Source organism: Dicentrarchus labrax, unplaced genomic scaffold (genome assembly GCF_905237075.1).
Source record: "Dicentrarchus labrax unplaced genomic scaffold, dlabrax2021, whole genome shotgun sequence".
NCBI lineage: Eukaryota > Metazoa > Chordata > Actinopteri > Moronidae > Dicentrarchus > Dicentrarchus labrax.
The window spans coordinates 17,967,751-17,988,147 of NW_026136713.1; the positions used below are offsets into that span (position 1 = coordinate 17,967,751).

Genomic DNA, 20,397 nt, shown 5'->3' on the forward strand with positions numbered 1-20,397 from the left:
ATGCTGCTGCAATATTTATACTTTTACTTATAAAAAGGTCCAGTGTGTAGGATCTAGCACAAAGGAGAAACTACAGTGAAACACGCTAAAAACGTGTAAGCCAGTGTTTAGTTTGTCTCTTCTGGGCTACTGTAGAAACATGGTGGGTCAACATGGCCTCCACGGAAGGCAACCCACAGTGTCTGTAGATAAAAAAGGCTTATTCAAGTGATTTCTATATTCTGGTGATTATACATTAATGAAATAGTACCTATGTATATTTTATTCCATTTCTGCCAATAGATCCTAAATGTTACACACTGGACCTTAAAATATCTTAGGTGTCAAATTTTGTAAATAAGCTTTTCATTTTCACAATATGAATTAACTACAAACTTTGCACATCATGTCTGTCATCACATTGGTCAGAGCCTTTGTGTATATATGAATGGCAACCGAGGGATTGAGAGTCTAATGCTGTTTCAAATTAGCCAATGCAATTAATAATGCAATATTTTACTTGTGAAAATTGAATGAGTTGGAATTAATATAGACTTAACCATAAAAAGTCATTTTTACACACTTTGTACAGTCCCCCAATTTAAGAGGATTTTATCTAAAATAATCCCTTCACAGTCAATCAGTGATCACTACAAATCAAAACAGCCAACCCCATTTCTTCCCTTTTCCCAACTTCCGTCCTTTCCCTGGGGGTCCCCCTTACCACCCACTCACAGACCCTTGTTGGTTCATGGACCCCAGTTTGAAAACCACTGCACTAGATGACCTTGTAAACTTCCAGTTCAAGCAAAAAGGAAAAGACAATGTTTAATTGGGTGTCTAGTTCTTCTCATTATTATTATGATATTCACACTTTCTTCACTGCAATCACATGAAAACTTTTCAGCATTTAATCAAATTGTTACCTGAGCACTCTTCCGCGACCTCAGCAGGATCCTGATTGGTCATCACATCTGGAGGTCCCGATGCCATGGCAGCGCTGTCACTGCTGTGAGACAGAGAGAGACGCTGATGAGCAGAACCGCTCCTCAAAACAACACTTGTGCTGTGATTTAATGATAACTCGACTAATTGCATTGATTTATATACTGTTTGCATAACACAGCAGTAAAAAAAAAAAAAAAGGTCAAGGCAAGGGAGGATGTTCATGTTTCCCAACAACAATCCATATAAACAATTTCCATTAAAAATCTAGGAAAACTAAATCAATCGTTGATTTAATTTAGAATTTGGTAGAACATTGCAGGGCTCATCCTTCATTCTGAAAGATTTGATTGGATAAGCTTGTAACCTCTGAGTAACAGTTTATCTGTCTGTTGTGTAGAAAAGTGCAGAATGTGATTTACCATGAGATACTGACCGATCCTGTCTGAGTGACAGAATAATTAATAACTATAATTACGCTACTACTGCGGTGCCACTGTGCCTAAAGATGCCCATTCTTAATTTGGAGACGCTCACTGCTGCTGTTTGATGGCTACAGGTGTAATAATCAATATAAATAATCCGATTATTCAGTGATGTGAACGTAATGAGGTAAGATTTATTAATCTTAACTCATTACAGACTCTGAAATTGTTGAACTAAGTGAAAGAGGCTGAACTGAACATACGATAAAGGTATTCAGATTTAGGGAAGGTCTGTGTGTGCAAATTGTGGATGTGGAAAAAGGCTTTTTGTGGCTGTTCATCATCTTTATCTGCCTTTTTTCCTTTTATCACTCATGCCAGCCTGACCACTTGCGCTGTGATCTGGATTACAATGTGACTGAAATCCCATTAAGGCGGGGATGGATCTTCAGGAATATTCATGGGGTGGCAGAAATATACGCTGAGTTAATCGCAAACAATCACATATATCAATATTTACTTGGAGAACCGCCCCAAATTAAGATACTTCAACTCAAAAATCTTACATTATTGTGGCACATTAGTAAAGCATTAAATAGAGATATCTAAAGGTGCTTTTTGAGATCAATAAATTGTCTCTAAAATGTGGCCCTAACAGATCATTAAACTAATTTCTGCTTTTTAAATTGTTACTTTTAAAATCACTATAAAGTAATCTGTTAAATTTTAAAGGCCAGGCCTTTTTTTTTTATCCCCCCTGCATTTGGTGGATCCACCCCAGAAAGTGGTTTGGCATGGACTGAAATCACCAGGGACAGAACAGGATTACACAGCTGCTGCCTTATAAAATAAATTATGTGTCTTAAATTGCTGAGACAAACTTTAACTTGCTCTTTAAAACTTCTAGTCCAAGCTGTTGTGTTACACTTCGGTCCGATCTGAATCCAGTCTCCAGTCCAATCCTTCACTACAGTCCAAACAGTCTCAACAGAAGCATCTCAGCTATGTTTCCAGTGCTCTGCTCTGCCATCCACTTCTGTCTGCTGACACATTCACGTCAGAGCACCAGCAGATACCCAGCAACCCCCGAACACAAACTCAAACACATGAAACCGCTTTACTGATATCACGCTATGGCTCTCGCTGCGCAGCAGCATAGAGGCCTTTAACTTGACTGTGTGAGACATATATAAGCGATTATCGTTGCAAACCACAAGTTTCAGGCGCTCGCTTCCCTTTATGTAACAGGACTATTTATTAATGAGCCATGTCCAGCAGACAGGAAGTTGGAGGCCATGTGAGAGTTCATCTCCAGCATGTTGAACCAGTTAGATGCTCTCTCATACAGAGGGACCATTAATGCACCAAGTTTTACACGACTCCTTATTCTAGTCTCAAATCTAATTAGCTATGCACTTTATGAACAAGACTTCCTGCGTAGTTTGGCAGGAAGCCGATTCGTTCCTGATACAATTTTCAGTAAATTGATATCTCAGAATAATTGTGGCTATTTCATCATTAATCTGGTGCAGTCATGAGAATAGGATTGGGGAGGAAAGAGATGTTTTCTTAGGCCAAAATTCATAAAATGAACAACTAAACTGAAACTTGACGACGTTACACTGGTCTGAGAAAATAAACTTAATTTCTTATTCTCATGGTCGGGTCAGTCTGTCAACTGTTGGATGATTCCCAGTGATGTTGAATTTTCTTCTAGTGCCACCTTGATGTTTTTCTTTTTGTAGTTTTAAGAAAAATCAAACATTAATATTGCGTTGAGGATGAATTGTAATAACTTTGATTATCCTCTGACTTCTCCTCCAGCGGTTTGTGACTATGTCATATGTACAAATCTGTTGACATTCCCATGAGCCTCAGTTGTTCAGGGCTTATTAGCTAATGTTAACATCAGCACTGTGTTCTTTCACTATGTGTACTTGAACTTGTACTCATGTACTCTATACATGTTTTAATATGTATAGTTATGTATGGGTGTTTTTTTATTTATGTCCGTACGTCTCACCCTGTAGTGCTGTTGCTGTTGTTGTTTTTTATTGTTACTTTGGCAATTGCCCCTTGGAGACAAATAAAGGTCTTGAACTTCATGGTGACCATTTCATGTACCTGCTAAACATCAGCATGTTATCGTTGTGTTTTCCCTTGTGGTATACCGAGAACATTTGTTTTTAAGTGGAGTGAATCTTGTTGAGGACTTTGCATCCCAAACTGTTCATTAGGCAGGTCATCAATCTCCTTTCCCTCAAGATTTCTAACAGTGTCCTGTTGGTGAAAACCACAGACTATACAGAACAACGTCAAAACTCACAAAACTGTGTGGAAAGTGAAATACTTAACAAAGAGACGCATAAAAACGCGATTCATTTACAACTGAATTGAATAATTGAGAAATATTGAGTTTAAGGAGAAAGAACAGGTTTCACAAGGGCCAGGTGGAAATCTTTATACAGGGACTTAAACACGAAAGATACTAATAAGATACAATGCATTGTAGGGAATAGTGTTACAGACCTGTTAGAAAATGGTAGAAAATAAATGAAAGTGACAGAAATCGAAAAGGATGAAAGAGATAATAAATATTTTCATCGTTTGTAAAATTCTATCTATCAATAGATAATAATAATAATTACCTTCTATAAAACAGAGCTATGATTATACCAGGATCAAGTCATACAGCTAAAATAGTTTCCATGTAGCAATAATATATAGTATATAATAATAATAATACTATATAGTATAATACTAAATATGTTTTAATAGGGTAGAGAAATTACTGTCATTCCTTTTAAGAAAGTTTACAAGACAGCCATGTTTTCCACGCTGGCTGTTAGTGTGAACAGGCTCTCTCTCTCCATTAAGGAAGCAGCTGGATAGCTTCTTGTCAACTGTGTTTACAGAGAGTTTGTGTTATAGAAACAGATGGAAAATTCCAAAAGGTTTGTTGACGTGCTGAGGGGCTTTCGTCAGTATTACCATTACATAACCATTATCATCTTAACCCTGGTTAAAGTCATGAGAGTCATCGTCGCCACCTTTACCTTTCTGATCCTCTACAGCAGAGACAGAAACTACTGAAACTAAACAGTCTGAGATATAACGTCTTTAATACCGTTCTGATATTTGCTTTTTTTGCATCACACGTCCGTAAACAAAGACACATGCTGATGTTGTTGTTGTTGTTGTTGTTGTGGTTATGAGCTGATAGATAGTGCTGGCCTGATCCATTTCCTGTCTGATGCCACAGGAAGACACTGCAGCCAGAAGTTCACCACACACACACACACACACACACACACACACACACACACACACACACACACACACACACACACACACACACACACACACACACACACACACACACACACACACACACACACACTGGTTCAAGAGCCTTAATAACATCTCTAGGAAACAGACAGACAAAGGAAAATAACAAATAAACAGTCAATGATACAGCATGTTGTCTATGATATGAAGTCAGGAAACAATGAAGTGTCAGGGAGAGAATGGAAACCACTCTAAACACAGAATAACACCACTACAGGACTACATGTTCTATCAACAGGTGAAGGCTACTGGCCCTGAATGCAACTCTATAACGTATTTCTTTCCATTAAATACTACAATATAACTGCCTGAAGGATGTTACTATTTGAAATTCTAGTATGCCATAAAATGTCAATGGAAATATTACTGCTGAGATATAAATAGGGTGACCAGATCACAACAAAAGTGTTTGTGTGGAACAATGTGGGACACGTTATATTAAACTTAGATAATAAACCTTTTCTATTCTGGCCCTTAGCTCGTAACATCTCTGCCCTCTGATTGATTCAGTCGACTTATTTAAGTTACAGGTTAGACCTTTAGCACGTGAAGGGACTTTATTTTAGCACTATATTTTATCTGAATGCAACTTTCCCAACTCCCACGGTAAGTAAATGCAGTGAGCATAAAAGGAAGTTTCACAGTCCGATAACACTTTTAAAGTCTAGAAGATTCGCCAGATTAAATTATTTATCCCCATTCAAGGAGCCAACGGAGGGCTAAACTGGAAGTTAGCCGGCTTGGCAAGCAGAAGTCTCTAGTCCGTATTTATCCGGGTAATTTATTTGGAGTGGGAAATGGCTTTTTTGGCTTCATGCGCCACTGAGCAGCTTTCAGAACGAACAGAGCGCCGCCTCCATCGCTGGGGAAACAGAAAGTCCTGCTCTGTCTGTTGAAACAATCTGCCTGCTTACACCTCAAACGCTTTATTAACACATGATGTTGTTCATGTGATACACAAACAGAAATGTAAAAACTACACATTGTTGTTTCACAGGAGGTTTTGTCCTGCTACTATTTCTTGCCTGGACACAGTAACCCGGAGCCTCTGCTAACTTGCTCTGCTAATTCATCTGCTAACCTCAAAGTGACATGAAGACTGCAGGAAGTGTCTAATTGCTGGTCATCAGAAATGGTTACAGCCCAAAACTCCTGCAAAAACACACAACTCCCCCCCTTGCTTCCAGTCTTAGCTAAGCTAACTGACTTGGCAAGAAAGTGATATATAAAGTATATTTCCCAAATGTTTAAGTTGAAGACCAACTGGAACTTTTGTGTTATGGAAATTGCAACTGCAGGGCTTAAGAAATGTTGAAAATGTATGTTTCTCTAAAAGACGGATAAGTATAAAGTTCAAGATCAGATGGTCAGGGGGCAAAATGACTGACCTGCGGCCACTTCCAAAGCCAGCTCCCCACGGTGACATCCTCCGCTTCATCTATGAGAAGGATGGAGGGATGACAGGGGGAAGGAGAGGGAGCCGGCAAAAAGAAAGATAGATTCGAAAAGAGAAGACAGTGGAAGAGGATTATAGATGAGAGGATGAGTAAGGGACACATAAAATAAAGAGCAAGGGGGAGTGAAAGAAAGCAAAGAGCCTAGGGAGACAGTGAGAAAACAGGGGAGATACGGATAAATACAAGGCAGAGGGAGGGAAGGGGTCAAAGAGAGGGGTTGTGGGAAAGAGCAGCATGAAAGGAAAGAAGAGTCAGTTAGATAAACAGACGAATATTAGCAAGAAGAGGAGGACAAAAGAGAAAACAGACTTACAGTAAACACAGAGGCCTTCCTGTGCAAAGCAGTGATCTGTTTTTCAACCAAAGATGGTAAGCAATTGAAATTATTATCTCACTCAAACATTAAAATAAGCAAACAAATTACTTGGCAACAACAAAGTCGGACTGGGAGGAGAAAAATAAATCTAGTATAGCTTGATTCTGATTCAATGGACATATTTTAAAACCAAATTCTCCTTAAATGATGGAACTTTTGGGGGTTTTGTAAAAGAAAAAAGTATAAAATGATGCAAAAAATAAATTTACCGTCAGAGCAGGCTTAATGCTAGTTTCAGACTTTGCAATCAGCCAAACGATTTAATCATCAAAAAATGAAAGCCCTTGGTGAATAGTAAATAGCTTCAGATCTCTTTGTTGTTCATGTAAACATAAAGGTTTTAATATGCTGGCTGATTATAAGTGTAGTTTATATGCCCTCTGGTAAACCACTATTATTGGAAACGGCAACTAATTGCCTGCTCAGGGGTCGCTTATATTGATGCAGTTTGACTCAGGTTATACTTTAAATCAGGTACATTGTTACAAGCTTTGGGACATGTTGCCGATTTATTTAAACACTGGGTTTAAAATGTAGCCAGAGTGAGGTCAACATAGCCCCGATGTTTATACTACTTACTTACCAGGGACAATGCTCATTAATCAAACAACCAATTAGTGTCATCAGTACTACAAAACAATACAATGCAATATAATATATAAATACATTACAGAAATAACAGCGATATATAAGAACAATGAGATTATGTAAGAGAGATGACGTGGTAAGGTTACCAAATTTGGTTTACAATGTTACTGGGACCCATTATTGCAAAAGTGCTATATTGACCCCATAATAGGGTTTATATACACTTGTATAGTATAATTCAATCCAGTACAACAGCTTGAAATCCTGTCTTTGTTGACAGTTAATGTCAGAAAGCTGAGGGGGTAATAAATAGTTTGCTATTGCGCTTTATATTGACAGTGTTTTTGCCAGGTAGCAATAATGAAAATAATACAGAATTAAAAATCATATTTCTGCAGCAACAAGTGTTGTCAATGAGTTTTCAGCATACGCAGTTCACAATACATCCATTAGTTAATCTATTGTTCAGACCATTTCTAGTAGACTCCAACTACAGCCCACTGTAGGCTACAGCACTGCACTCTATAGCACGTAGTGTAGGTAAATAGGTTACAGCATTTCTGAACCATAAACCAGAATAAACAAAACAAACATAAGAGGCTTTGAGTTTCGATACTGCAGAAATTTATTTAGGTATTTTAAGAATTATTGATTGTTCCTCTCAGAAAGGGCCAAATACTGTGAAAGTGGAAAAGTTTTTTTTACTTTAAGTAACTCACTTATGTCTGTATGACATAAGTGAAGCCAGACATGTATTCTATGTCTGAAAAGAGCTTTAGAAAGTAATTTAAAGTCAATTTTATAGCTTTGTGACACAAATATAATGCAAAAATCAAAGAGTAAAACATCATCTTACAGTTTAACGTGTTTAGAGAGGGTGTGGAAACCTTATAAATCTCATAACACTAAAAACTATACAGACACAGCATAACATTTAACAAGCTGAAGCTCCCTCATCACTTTATATTCTCATACACAAGAGCAAGATACATCCTTTTGTAGATCTGAACTCTATTTTATAAAACGCAAAACCACAACACCAATATTGTTTTCCTTCAGACCACTTTCACATTACCTACAGTTTCCATTTACCATAACATTTTGACATTCTGGCCGCAGTCTGTTAACTTGGCTTCATTTTAGATACTAATTCTTCTGCAGCATTGCTTTGCATGCAGTGTAAACACTCTCAGGCACACCATTAGCTTTATTTGGAAGCTACCAAGTGTGCGTCTGTGCATGAGAGAGAAAGAGAGAGAGCGAGTGTATGCGCCTCATTACATAACAATGGATTAGCACGGAGAGGTATTCGGACCAGTAGGGGGTCTGCCTTTATTAGACAGATCATCAGACCTCATTAACACCCACATACAGTCAGCACGCACACTGACACACACACACACACACACAGAGTGAAGACAAGCATGTCCATATTTGTCCATGACCTTAAATCTGTGCTAAAATGAGGCGTATATACACAGACAAATAAAAGTTAACACACACCTCAGTGCCACACCATCTGCTGTAAACAAAGTCCAAATCCAGACAACACATATCCGTGACTGGACTGAACAGTGTCCAGGTTTACACAGTGAAAACAACCCACAACCCTACTGATCAGCATGGGAGAAAATGGCATAAATGCAAGTTAAAGATCCAGTGTGTAACATTTAGGAGGCTCTATTGGCAGAAATAGAATATAATATGCATAGGTGATGTTTTTATTAGTGTATAATCACCTGAAAATAAGAATATGTTATCGTTTTATGTTTTCGTTACCATATAATGAGGTGATTTTGTCTACAGATGCTGTGCAGGCTGCCATGTTTCTACAGTAGCCCAGAAGGGACAAACTAAACACTGGCTCTAGATACTGTAGTTTCTCCCTCACGTTTGGAAAGGGAGGGTGAAACGAGAGTTGTAATCTGCAACCACAACGCTAGCTGCTATATAATCCTACACACTGGACCTTTAAAGAGGTTCAACATGGGAGTGAAAACCATCGTCATAGATAACAACTTGACTTTGTCTAAAGGGTTACTGTCCTTCTGACGTAAAGCAAATCCAATCTAGCTCAGCCTTAATCCCTCAATGGAACCAGTGTTGCCAGACTCCTTGCACCACCAGCTGATGGTGCTGACTAATTGGCTCTTGGCAGCACCGACTTGAAGAGGTCTGAGATGACGTTTGACTGCGACAGCTCTGAAGATCATAGCAACATTACAGACACAGATTCTTGAGCAGCGCCTGAATTGGACCAGATACCAGTACCCTATGTCAGCACAACCCGAACCCTAAACACAACATAATCCTAATTCTTTTGCCGTTTTTTAACCAGTTTAACGAGGAAAGTCTTTTAGAGCTCTTTTCTTAGCTAGTTAAATCTCTATGTTTACACAGAGACGCAGTTGTTTAGTAGTATCTCACCAGAATTGCTTTTTGCAGGGTTTTAGAAATACCGAGGTCCAAAAACTGACCTTGTGGGGTACACATCAAAGCAACAAGTAGTTATTTTTAGACAAATATTTCACAACTTTTATGGTATACCACTTGGAAAAAATACCAGTGACCACATTGGTGGGTATAGCCATGCTCACCAGAGGTAGCGGACTCAAAAAATATACGATAATTTTAATGCGGATAATAAACCCCTCCATGATTATAAAATGATCTCTCTGTAAACAGACACATGGATCTTCTCGTCTATCTAAAACGGATAATCCAATCTAGTAAGGCTTCTATAGTAGGTCCCATATCGGACTTTGAGCACAAATCCACTCCGCTCCAGTCCTAATCCTTCTGTACCACCAGGACTAAACTGGGCTAATATGGACCTGATTACATTACTACAGCAATTAGGGACCACAGGGTAAGAGATTTACAATGTATCAGCAGCAGAGACAGAGGTTAGGAGCTTAGAAAAGCACAAATGTTCTGTGTACGGCAGCTTTTAACAGATATTTTGACATCGCTGAGGAAAAGCACTGAAATCTAACGCCGATCGCTGCTGAGTTTCAGTGCATATAACTGTGACTATAGTTCAAGAAAGCTTGTAATGCTTTCTCCCTTAGATGACATAATGAAATTACAGTAAAGATTTTCCATTAGGCTCTAACAGAACAAATCCCTCGGCTGTGTGGTTGTACACAGTAAACGCAGAGTTAAACCGTAGTCATGTGAGAGCTGTTAGAGCGGAAAGAGCCAACACTGTTTATGAATGAAATTCTGTTTTCTGTCGTACAATCCATCCCCTGAAGAAAGGGCTGCTCATTCACACACTCTTCCGTGTGGGTTTTAAATGCTTTGCAGAAAACCTAGTGCTTTTTCATTTTTTAACATTTTGTGACAAAACAAAAGTGATATTTGAGGTGATGATCAGTGTGATGGTTTCTTGTGGGATGGACTCATCTGGACTATTCAAACTTTGGCTACAATCTTCAGTCTTTTAATTCAGTAGCAAGGATCGCCATCAATATATCACTGTGGAATTCATGTGGGAACCCTAAAAAGACGAGGCAAAAGTGTATTTTTAGCTTCTTGGCCCGAGAGCTCAAGAATCTATTCCCTATGTTTGAGACACAAAAAAAAAAACGAGTCCTTAACTTGACTCCCAGCGTGGAGAGAGGAGATGAGAGGCTGAGCGGAGGGGAGTACAAATGAATTGGCCACAGTAATATGATGTTAGCAGATCTATGACGAGCCGCAAGCCTTCAATTTCCACAGAGAGAAACAGAGAGAGAGAGCGAGATGGCAGAAATGAATCAAGAAAGAGGGAGTAGAAGTATTTTTCCAGTCAGCTGAAATGATAAACTGGGCTGAGCCAGCGAGGACAGATATAGCTATAGACAGACGTGTTGTATATACACACATAGGCAGCATGCATGTCAACTACAAAGTGTGTACACAACATTAAGTGCAGTCTGTGTCATATGCAATTTGAAGAAGTGTATGTTTAAACATTTCCAGCATGCCATTATTGTATATTTTAAACGACACGAGATTGTATTTGGCATGCTGGAATAATAATAACAGATACATTACAGAGAATTATGACGCTTTAGGTTCAGAGCTACTAATCTTGGCTGTATCTCATCTCCAATCTCTGGTTGTCTCTCCTCGTTATCCTTCACTTTTCTCTGAAATGAAGTACAACTGAACCTTCCTATGTCCCGCCCCTTTTTGCTCTGTGCTCCAATGACAGTCGAGCAAGCCTCGGTCACCTTTCTCCTTTCTTGTTCTTAGATTCGCTATGTGCTACGTTGAAAAGACGACTATATTTTGAAGATGTATATACATAAAAGTTAGCGAATATTAGCAAAATGCTAGAAAACTAACTAACTAATATACCAATCATTAGCTACCTAGTTAAGTGGTTAGTTGCTAGCGTTTTGCTGCAGAACAAAACATGAGCTAACCAACGAGGTCGTTTACATCCATTGTTTGTTAGCCAGTCAGTTGTTGTTTGAGAGCGTTATTAATAATATGTATTCTATGTATTTTCCAAACAAAATAAATCAAACTATTTCTTTAAACAAGACAGAAATATCAGATATATCAGGGATTCAGACATCATAGATTAAAGGAAAGTCCAGGATGTGGTTCATCCTGTGGCAGATTATTGATCGCTGTACAAGGTCCACTCTGGCTGTTTCCTTCTGCCATCTTGTCACATGTCTCTCTGCATGTTATCTAATAAAACATTAATGGGGAACAGCACGCAGGATACACATCTTTCACTGACCCATTACTCTCTCTCCCCAGATGTTAAAGAGCTTTAACATGGGTTTTGTTATTGTCTCACCCAGTTCCATTACTTGAAGGAGCTCAATTTAAGCCAAAGTGCCTTAAAAGGATATGAGAAATATATAAAGAATGTGGCCAGATAACACAGCTCCACACCAACATTTCTTTATTCCCTCCTCCTCTTTTTTGTCTCTTCATTCTTTTTTTTTATACCTCCAGTCTCATTATTTCACCATCCCTCCTCTCTCTCTATCTCTCTCTCTTTGTCTGTTTCTCTGTCTCTCGTCCAACCGCACATAGCTACCTAACTGGGAACATGGCCTTTAGAACTGCGGTATTTCCTCTTGACCCATTCAACTATTCAACGCCTGCATGGTCAGCAGGAGAGGATGACTACGAAGGAAATTATTCATTAAATTTCAGGCGAAAGAATGCCACTTTGTTACAGTAACAGGGTGCAGCACTGATTTAAAGGGGTGGAAAAAATGATGATCTAACACGAGTTGCTGTATGCGGTTATTAAAAACATAACGATTGATCAAAGAAGCTACTTGTGTGTGTTTTTAAGTACTTTCTGGGTATTTTCTTACCTGTGTTGGAGAGCTGATGGGTAACAAAGGGAACTGAGGACATTGCAATTATATACATGGTCATTGTTCAAAACTCATAGGCCACAAAGACGCAAGTGTGTTATTTTTAATAACCGCATGGATCAGAGTGGATTATATCAGAGGTTAGTCTCAAGTCCAGAGTCGAGTCCCAAGACCGAAACTGTGAGTTCATAATGTGCTCTTCGCCATATGAAATGCAATTTTAATAAAAGAAGAAGAAAACATCTTTAGTATAATTTTTTTCCAATTTGTAACGTTAGTTCTTCAACGTCTGTCCTGCAACTTCATTGGACGCTGTCGGATTGGTCCAAACAAAGTGAATCTTGGGAAGTTTTGACTTGCTGGGAATAAATAGTGTTAAGTTGTTTTAATAAATGAAGGGAAATTAATTGATTTGTGGCTGACTGATTCTTTTTCGTCTTTGGGCTTGGGTTAAGGTATTTTCAAGTCAAACGGCTACAAGTCTAAGTAAGATCACGAATCATTGGTGTTAAAGTCCAAGTCGAGAAGTCTCTTTTGACTTATTCGAGTCCAACTCATGTAACTCTGGATTATACTCCCCTAACTACAGCTAACTTTGCATATAGTCCCAGCTAGCATTAGCTACTAGCAGACATTTCTTTCTGTAATATATGTCGTGGTAGCTAACCAGAGAAAGTTGCTTCATTTCTAAATAATCAAGCTATCAAGAAAATGTGGTAATGTGTTTTCTACTCTCCTGCAGCACATATGCATCCAGCATTGTTTGTATGGGAAACCTGTCTATGGGTAAAGCATCCAACTTCCTCTGCCTTGATACATTGGGAGCATATCCGTGTTCCTTTGGGACCCTGGGAATGAATGACCTCGATACAGGAACCTTGAAATTCCCAGCATTGTATTTAGCATTCAAGCAGTCATGATTTAAACCCACTGAGCATCATAACGTGCCAGTGAACTACAATGACCTTTAACATACAGTAGACTTTAATGCAGCACATCTGTGCTGTTTGAATGAACGCCAAAAAAAACAGTTGCCTTGGTTATCAGATGTAGGAACAGCCACTCAAAATCAAAAAGGCCTTGAGAGTGAAAAATAGGACTAACTGAGATTTAGAAACAAAATATGAGCAGAATCATTGCAGATCCCAGTGCTGGTGAAGTTAGACAGCAATCTGTTGGAAATCACCGAGTTTTAAAATGTGGTTTGACGTGAGTCCAATGTAACCGATGTCTATGTGGATCATATAAAACCTGCAATTATAAAGAGGAAAATGGTAAACAAAACAAACACCACAGATTGTGATAGTGAGACACCGTGACTAAAACAAAACCTGGCTGTATTCGGAGTTCCCGGCTAGAAAAGAGAGCTTATAGCTTCTTAGTCCAGCATGCCTGACTGTATTAATCTAGTACTGTAATCCAGCAGGAGCAAGGTAAACATGGAGAGTAATTGGCCGCAACCAGAGTGGTGACACAGTCGGGGGTTAAAGCAGTCAAAGCTTGAGTAGTTTAAGGGAAAATCGCCAAAGCTTCAGAAGAATTTGTTGTGATCAAAAGTATATCTTGTTATCCCTCGAATAAACGATAGCGGCTGAAAAACCACTGGAAGTGCTCGATGTACTCAGAGTATCTCCCAGAGTTTATTCTGGCATTCTGAATTAGCTGAAAGTGGTCTCAAAAATCACATCTCTGATCTTTACTCCTTTTTTTCTAAAACTCCACAAGAACTGAATGAACTAAAATCATTGTTAAAAAATACCATTATTGTCCAAATAGCTCCAAAAAGCTTCCTTCCCTCTGAGGTTTAGTTACAATGTAGAAACCATTCTTTTGGGTTTGGGGTTTCTCTTGTCTTCCTGCTGTCCTTCTCTTTGCCTCTCCTCCATCTCCTTCCCCCCACACCACCACCTCCTGTTTGAAATGTGGCTGTGCTCTTAGCAACAAGCCTTACATGGACTCAAGACAGAAACTGACCAAACACTTTCATCAGTCACTCCGCTCAGTCTACATTCATCTACGGCTGCATCACCATTCCTGCTGAACAAACTCAACCTGCTGTGGTTACATAATGACTGTTGGGCCAGGAAGCGTTGAAAAAGGGAAAGATGTGGCTTGGTGAGAAAGTGAGGACACACAGTTGCTGTGACTCCCACCTACTTACACTCTTCTCTGGTGGGCTGAATATAAACTAGTGAAAGGCTGATGTCTGCGCTCTTGAGGCCAGTAAACAAAAAATGTCCTCAGGCACATCTGCAGGCAGGTTTGTCAGTGTGGCTGCTGGATTCAAGCTCTGTACTGTAACTCTCATGCATCCTGCTATACACAGATACCTTCATTTCATGTACATAAGAATAGAAATATACATTACTTTTCTTTGTCTTGATATCACAATCTATCACATATCTGATCTTTAGTCAGTAAAGCTTTTTCATGCTTTTTAAGATTTTTAACATTTTTGTTGAAGAAATTCATATTTTTAACAGTGGGTTCTCGACATAAAACAAAGTTAGACGAAAGCAGGCTTCTCATTTTTAGTCTGTTGAAATCACAACTGTCGCTGGCAGATTTTACCAACGAAGCTAGCCAGTAAATTAAGCTAACAGTAACTCTGCAAGTTTGTTTCACTTGTAATGAAACAACAAGAAGACTTTTTTTGAGAGTGAGGTCTCTCCAATACGTTTGGTAAACCCAGCACTATCTTACATAGCGAGTTTGTGTGAGACTGCAGAGATTAAATTCCCTAAAATAGCCCACAGAAAGCAAGACAGAGCTGCTATTGTTAGTAACTGGTACTTTAACATAATAATAATAATAATAATAATAATAATAATCATCATCATACATTAGATCAGCTAAACACACTATTTAATCAATTCCTTACACTTTTGCCTGTGTTTTTCTCTAAATAAGAGACGCCACCCTCCAAACTTTTTGTATATTGTCTTTATTTATTCCCTCGGGATAAATAAAGTATTCTATCTATCTAGGTACCCTGCTTAGTGTGTAACATTTAGCCGATTTTGTCTACAGAGGAAGCGGGTCCTCTTCTAGGGCCTTTAGTGTTTTTCGCGAGTTTTGCGGCCGCTGTAGTTTCTCCAACACACTTTGAACGTGAGGGTGAGGCGAGGACGTTGTAATCCAAACAAATGAAAATGTAATGCAGAAACATCATTTTCAGTCAGTTGCCTAACAGTGTTCTTAGGACTTAAGCCACTTAAATGCCAAGCATATGATGTACAAGAATTCCCATGTTGAAAATACAACTTCATGTCTGGATTTGTCTGCGTGTTGACAGTTGGTAGTGAGAAGTGATTAATAATTGGTTTTCAGTATGAACCATTTCCAGGAGAACACAACTGTGGTTCTTTAGTTGGATCTGAAGCTGTCTTGCAACTCATCCCCTCTCCTAACTCACTTTCTTTCTCTGTGTCACACGCACAAACAAAATGTTTGTCTAAGTCAACTCTGCTGAGTGGGCCATAAAGGCTTGTATTGTTGTCCTGTCATGAGACTGAAAGGCCAAAGACAAAGAAAGTAGAAGGGGGTATCAGTGCGCCCAACGCCACATCTCCACAGCTCTAGAACAAAAAAAGATATTTCACTGTAGTCAAAAAGCTAAAGGCACTCATTATCCTAAACCCTCTGTGGTCCAAACACACTGCCAAGCCCGGAGTCCTATTTATAGACAATTCAAAGCATTAAAATCACTGAGGACTTCCATGAGCTACAACAGAAAACATGCACTTAAATTTAAATGAGGAAAAAGTATAATATATCCACAGCTAGAGCAACAACATGGCTTTGATGCTGCATGAGCGAGATCTTACAGGAAATCATCTTTCTGATTATTCTGTACAAAAACGAAAGCCAAGTTTAGTTCTGGGACTTTCTGACTAATCATTCACTTCCAGTATAAAATCTCTTCAGTCAATCAGCCCTGACTCATACAGCTGACTGTCAGGCAGCGCCAACTACAAGCCATTAATTGTCTCCATGAACAAAAGAGAAACAAAAGTTCTATTAGACGCTGAAACAAAAGACAGAGTCGACTCTGGGAAAACCCCCAACATGCAAATTGAAATCAGTGCACTCTAAGAAGAGATTTGTAATTTCTGTCAGCAGATTTGTGTTGTGGTCAATATGTTTGCTCTTCAGCACAAGATGTGGCCAATTGTGAATTTAAATGCTTCCAGTAGCAGAGTGTGTGACTGTTAAACACATGCTGTTACAAGTAGTCCTCTATTAAGATATAATTATGTGATGGAAATGACAGATCCCTTTAAGGAGCCAACACCCCCATCCTGTGACAGAGATTTGAAAACATTGTGCATGATGATGAATGGACAGTGTGATGAAGCAATATAGATGAGTAATATTGTGTCATAAGTGTGACGGCAAAACAGGACCTTGCAATCTTCAGGAGAAATCTGAGTAAGTTATTATGAGTTGGTTCAACAGAAAGAATCCCAATAGAATTTCATCATAATCACATCTTACTAGTAATAAATACAATGGATTTACTACAAATAGAAACTTACTTCCTGCTCTTGAAGCATCCATACATCCCAGCCATGTTGTAAAACTGAACTGAAGCAAAAACTTAAAAGATTCTTTCCCAAAGCAAAATACTTCTTCCTTCTTAAAGAAAATTTGTCCAAGAATGGGATATAAAACCTTCAATTGTCTCACATCCCTTTTTTTCTTCCTGAAAACCAAAGACTTGTCTCTCCTTGCAACAGAGAAGATGCCGCTCCACAACAGATGATCGCTCTCTCTGTCTTCCAAGTCAAACCATCTTCTGAGGTTCCTCCCCCCCTGTTTTGAATTTCCTACAAAGCTCCCTTCTCCACACTCTGGCAGCAGAGGCACAACAGCCACACCAGCACACAACAGCAGCCAATGTGGGATTATAAACAGGATCAGAACATCACACAAGAAGCACTGAATTATAGGGATCTCCTTTTCAAGTGAATCAAGATTTTGAGTGTCTTCAAAAACAGGAAGAAAAAGACGTTTTTCTTACAGAGCTGCGTCTTACAGAATAAGTGTAGTGAAAATAAAATCCTTGGAGTGTCACAACACGCTAGTGAGCTAGAGGGAAAACAAATGACTAAATGACTGACTGAGTGGCTGCTGCATGCCTCCCTCCTCTCCTCCCGGTCACCATGACTGGTAATGCAGAAGAGGGAGGGCTGGAGGAGGGAAGAGGATGAAGAGGGAGGAGTGAGGGAGGAGGCAAAGTGTGAACAAGAGACTGCCCCCCATGACCTCCTTTTTGACTCTCTCCCTCTCTCTCTCTGTTTAGTTTTTGTACAAACGTATTTCTTTTGTAAACTGACCCGGGGCAATATTGTATTTCTCCGATGAATACTTTAAACAGATGCATTGATCGCACTGTTTTGAAGTTGTGTAACTTTAACTGCTATATTGGAGGAACACCACTATAATGATCAGTTAGCTGGAGAAAAAAAGCAGGACTGGCAACTGTGAAAGCTGAACTTTCTGTTATGGTAAGGGGGTAAGTGATGGGAGGAAGTGATATATCTTAGACAATCTCTTATCTTACCTTAGAATGAGTTATTTTTTATCTACAGACCATTTGGTCTGCCGTGTTGAATCGTCATGTTTCCACAGTAGCCCAGAATGGACAAACCAAACACTGGCTCTAGATGGGGACTTTTGTGGCCACCGTAGTTTGCTCCTACACAGTTCACAGCCCGTTCTACATACAGACATCAGCAGTAAAGTGGCAATCTGCAATCACTAGATGCCACGAAAATCCAACACAGAGATCTACTAACATTTCAGCATCTTTCAGCTCGTTGTTTTGGTGAAATGGCAACTTTAACAACACCGTTTTAAATCACTCTCACTGCTCTGATCATTGTTCCAGCTGTAAACTGTAAGCTACCTGCCCCGTACCACACAACAGAAAGTTAGCCACCAGCTGCTGAACAAAGTGGAATATTTAGCTGTTGTATGTATCTATAAACTTAAGTTAAGTTCTGCTGAAAACAGTTTTTGACCAATTTAGTGAAGTTAAGGCCGTATAAAATGTAAAACCCAACTTTGATTGTGTCTAGGGCCATATTGGATTTTATATCCTAAGAGGTCCATTCGGTATAGACTATCCTGGTACACTGTTGTGTTCTACTTTCATATAATGGATTAGCATTTTCAGAATGAATCAATATACAGCACTTAGTGATGACAGCATTGATTCTCTCAGCTGACAGATACTTGTGATGGGACCTCTATAATGGAGGTGGTAGTTTGATTTCAAATGCAACGTATGTAGGCTACCGTGTGCGTCACCACCATTAGCAAATATGGATGTTTAATAAAAGTGGAAACTGTGTCAAAAGTAGTAGGCCTTGTCCAGCAAAAGGGAACTGGTGACGCTCTGGCTCAAGAACCTAGTTTTAAACCATTCAGAGCTAACCAAATTTAATTTGTTCAGAAGAAACTGGTTTTCTAGCTAGAACCAAAACATAGTCAATTCCTTGGGAACCAAAGTAGGTGTGTTGTTGTGCATTGTTCAACGCTCTCTGTTGATGATACATCCTTCAATGGTTGCTGGAAACCCGGGCTGATTCCCTAAAGAGCAACAAGGTCTCTAAGAACCTTAAATGGAATGGAAAAACACCATCTTAGGGCTTTTACAGCAACAGGGAACAGGCTCAGTTCTGGTTCACGTACCTAGTTTTCAATAGTTATGGGAAGGTAAAAAAAAACAAGAAGCAGGTTTTCCTTTAAAGTAGGCGTGTCATACTCTAGTTTTTGTGCATTGTGCAGCGCCTTCCATTGAAGATGCATCCTTGATAACAATGGTTTCACACAGAACTGGTGGAAACGGGCTGGTGTGCTAGTTCCAAGAATCCTGAACCACGGTTCAAGAACCAGAAGTAGAGATTTCAACATGCCTTACTGTGTATTACAATATTAAAAATGTGCAGCTTGATTTAACTAAATTGGCCAACTCCTGCAAGTCACTGTCCGTCGAATGCTGCACAAAAACAGAGCCTCATGTTAATCATTGTATCTGCCTCAGTAAGGGGCCTGGCGGTCGCGCAACAGCCTGTCGCAGCTAATCACTATAAGAAGGGAGCTTATCTACCTACAGCCACTACAGCTCCGAGTGCTTATATGTGTGAGGCTGCGAGGTGACATAAGGGTTGATTCCCTGCTGCTAGATCCTCTCAGACACAATCAAGAGAAGGAGTCAATTTTAGCGAACTGGCCAGTTTCCTAAAATGATCACAGTTAAAAATAATCAGACCTTTTAAATGATCATCTATGACAGGGCACTTCTTCACACGCTTTTTTAGTCCGAGGAGGATGAGTGAGATTTAAAGTGAAAGGGAAATTGTTTTGTCACCCCATAACAGCACTGAACTGAATCCTACACAATAACATAAAGTATGATCTTAATGTCGCTGCAACATTTTCCCATGAAAGCAACATTCAGATCACATTAATCATCAGAACGGCTGTGATAGTGGAATGAATTTCTCAATCTCAACATGCCCAGACTGAATGTTGTCTGTGTGATTCATTTTTTAAATTTCAAACATGTTGAAAGTGATATAAGCCAAGACACCGCAGCATCTGTGTGTGTGTGTGTGTGTGTGTGTGTGTCAGTGTAAACAGAGTCAACCTCTATCAGTTCCAGATCTCAGCAGCTCTATTTCAAAAGCATAATACACAAACACACAGTCGCCAAGATCAGTTTTGGCATGCTGGGATTGAAAAATTCCTTTGCACACACGCACACACACACACACACACACACACACACACACACACACACACACACACACACACACAGCTCGCCATAGAAGTGTCTACCACATGACACTGCCAAGAAACCATCAGGAAGGACCCTCTCAGGGTGAAGTAGGGTTGAGAGAGGATTTCCACCATTTTAATGTATGTGTTAATAA

The 20,397-nt window shown here is 39.3% G+C and overlaps 1 protein-coding gene across 6 annotated transcripts in view; it reads right to left on the reverse strand.

Annotated features, from left to right (window-relative positions):
* Positions 1–20,397, reverse strand: part of zgc:66433 (uncharacterized protein LOC321250 homolog) — a 52,179-nt gene that overhangs the window by 23,979 nt on the left and 7,803 nt on the right. For 2 of the 6 annotated variants that reach the window (XM_051419062.1, XM_051419061.1), the window contains exon 2: positions 906–988. In XM_051419062.1, the coding sequence (XP_051275022.1) occupies positions 906–988 (83 nt within the window). Of the gene's footprint in view, positions 1–905; positions 989–6,085; positions 6,296–16,992; positions 17,637–20,397 lie in introns of those variants that run through there. The other 4 variants (XM_051419063.1, XM_051419064.1, XM_051419065.1 and 1 more) reach the window with 4 other exon arrangements.